General features: G+C 55.7%; 1 protein-coding gene across 1 annotated transcript in view; it reads left to right on the top strand.

The window, feature by feature from the left end:
• Nucleotides 1-2,420, top strand: part of ZBTB48 (zinc finger and BTB domain containing 48) — a 17,924-nt gene that overhangs the window by 11,045 nt on the left and 4,459 nt on the right. Inside the window, exons 3-5 of the mRNA XM_014952060.1 lie at nucleotides 1,245-1,356; nucleotides 1,750-1,842; nucleotides 2,049-2,135. Of these exons, the coding sequence (XP_014807546.1) occupies nucleotides 1,245-1,356; nucleotides 1,750-1,842; nucleotides 2,049-2,135 (292 nt within the window). The remainder of the gene's footprint in view (nucleotides 1-1,244; nucleotides 1,357-1,749; nucleotides 1,843-2,048; nucleotides 2,136-2,420) is intronic.

Below are 2,420 nucleotides of genomic sequence, written 5' to 3' on the forward strand. Positions count from 1 at the left end.
GGAGGTCTGGTTTAGTGATGATGCTCCTTGTTTGTTGGGTGGGTGGCTGTTTTTGTCAGTGAGGTTGACGGTTGGACAAGATGATCTTTAAGGTCCCTTCCAACCTAGAAGATTCTGTGATTCTGTTCTGCCTCCACGGGGGGTGGGCAACAGGGGGGTGCTCCTGGGGCGGAAAGGGAGGTCTCTTCTGCCCGGGTTGGGGGGGGCAGCACGCTGTGGGGTGTGTGTGCTGGGGCTGTGGGAGCGCAGTGGGGTGGCCGAGCTCCGTGAGGGGCTTCAGGGTGATGGTTGAGAGCAAAGTGGTGCCTGCAGAGAGGGCACAAGCTTCTCTTGCCTGCACAAACCGTAGCCCTACGACATGGGGGATCTGTGGGGCACAGTGGGGGCACCAACAGCTTGACTGCACTCCGGCGGGGGCATCAAAGCTGGCACGAGAGGGAGCGTTTGGGTGATTCTAAATATTGGCCCTGGGGGGTGTAGAAGCTGCCTCTCCTTCCCAGTAAAATGACAATGAGCAAGCAGTGTGCTCTTGTGGCCAGGAAGGCCAATGGTATCTTGGGTTGCATAGGGAAGAGTGTGGCCAGCAGGTCAAGGGAAGTCATTCTCCCCCTCTGCTCTGCACTGGGGAGGCCACAACTGGAATCCTGCGTCCAGTTCTGGGCTCCCCAGTTCAAGAGGGACAGGGAACTACTAGAAAGAGTCCAGCGAAGGGCAACAAAGATGATTCAAGGACTGGAGCATCTCCCTGATGAGGAGAGACTGAGAGAGCTGGGACTCTTTAGTCTGGAGAAGAGAAGGCTGAGGGGAGACCTTATCAATGCTGACAAGTGTCTCAAGGGTGGGTTGAAGGAGGAGGGAGCCAGACTCTTTTCAGTGGTTCCCAGTGAGAGGACGAGGGGCAACGGGCACAAGTTGGAACAGAAGAGGTTCCACTCAAATATGAGGAGAAACTTCTTTGGGGTGAGGGTGGCAGAGCCCTGGAACAGGCTGCCCAGGGAGGGTGTGGAGTCCCCTTCTCTGGAGATCTTCAAGCCCCACCTGGATGCTCCTGAGTAACATGCTCTGACAAGCTCTGGGCAAACCTGCTTCAGCAGGGGGGTTGGACTGGATGGTCTCTATGGTCCCTTCCAACTCTAAAAATTCAGTGAAATTCAGTGAAATTCCCAGTGTCCTCACTGGGCCTGTTTGTGCATCTCTGCTGTGAGACCGGCAGTGACGGATGCTCTCTGTTTCTTTCCCCCCAGGAAACACACTGGAGAAAAGCCATTTGAATGTTCCAAATGCGGCAAATGCTATTTTAGAAAAGAGAATCTCCTGGAACACGAAGCCAGGAATTGCATGAACCGATCCGAGCAGGTATGGCCGGGGAGGTGCTGCCCGTGCTCTGGAAAGCGGGTGCCGTTTTGTAGGAGCAAAATTCGAGCCTTTTTCCAGCCACAGTCCATGTCATACCCTGCTACTGAAAAAAACCACCCCTCATCAGTGCTGCACAGCATGTGTGCCACAGCCAGAGCCCCCCCAGATCTGCTGCTGATGGGGATGGCAGTGGCTTTTGTCTGATTTTCCAAATAACTCTCATTTTGTCTGGTTTTTTTCAAGCAATAAGGACACTCTTTGTACCATAAAAGATCCAGATCGCTGGGGGTGTGGGTTAAACTTCATATCCAGGTGCCAGCTCTGGTCTGAGCCGTGGATTTCCCCTCAGGCTCTCAGTTCTGCAGAAGCTGATGCCTCTCTTGTCTCTTGCAGGTTTTCACCTGCTCCGTCTGCCAGGAGGTGTTCAAGAGGCGAATGGAGCTGCGGCTGCACATGGTGTCACACACGGGGGAGATGCCCTACAAGGTCAGCAGCACCCACTTTTGGCGTCCCTACAGATGGCTGCTGGAGGCTGGCACAGAGGAGGGGACAAGTCTTTCTGTTTTGGGGTGGCCTGATCCAGCATCAGACCAGTGCTCCCCAGCCTGTGGCCCCCTGATCCTCCCCTTGCACCAAAATCACTGCTTGGGGGGGCCGCTGGCAGCTGACCCCCCCCCTCTCCTGCCTTTCAGTGCTCCTCCTGTGCCCAGCAGTTCATGCAGAAGAAGGACCTGCAGAGCCACATGATAAAGCTGCACGGCGCCCCGAAGCCCCACGCAGTAAGGGGAGCGGGTGGGCAGCAGGGGGGCTGCTGGGGGGGGTGGAATTATCCTGTGCCAAGAAAATGGTGCCCGTTGTCCTGTCTGGCTGTGCTCAGCGAGGCGGGGAGTTACAGAGCTGCTGGGAACAGGGGGGTTGGGTACATAGAATCATAGAATCGTTCAGGTTGGAAGAGACCCTTGGGATCATCGAGTCCAACCATCTCCCCTACTCTACAAAGTCCTCCCCTACACCATGTCCCTCAGTACCCCATCTAAACGGCCCTTAAACACAGCCAGGGATGG

The sequence above is a fragment of the Calidris pugnax genome, unplaced genomic scaffold (genome assembly GCF_001431845.1).
Source record: "Calidris pugnax isolate Ruff unplaced genomic scaffold, ASM143184v1 scaffold161, whole genome shotgun sequence".
Lineage (NCBI taxonomy): Eukaryota > Metazoa > Chordata > Aves > Charadriiformes > Scolopacidae > Calidris > Calidris pugnax.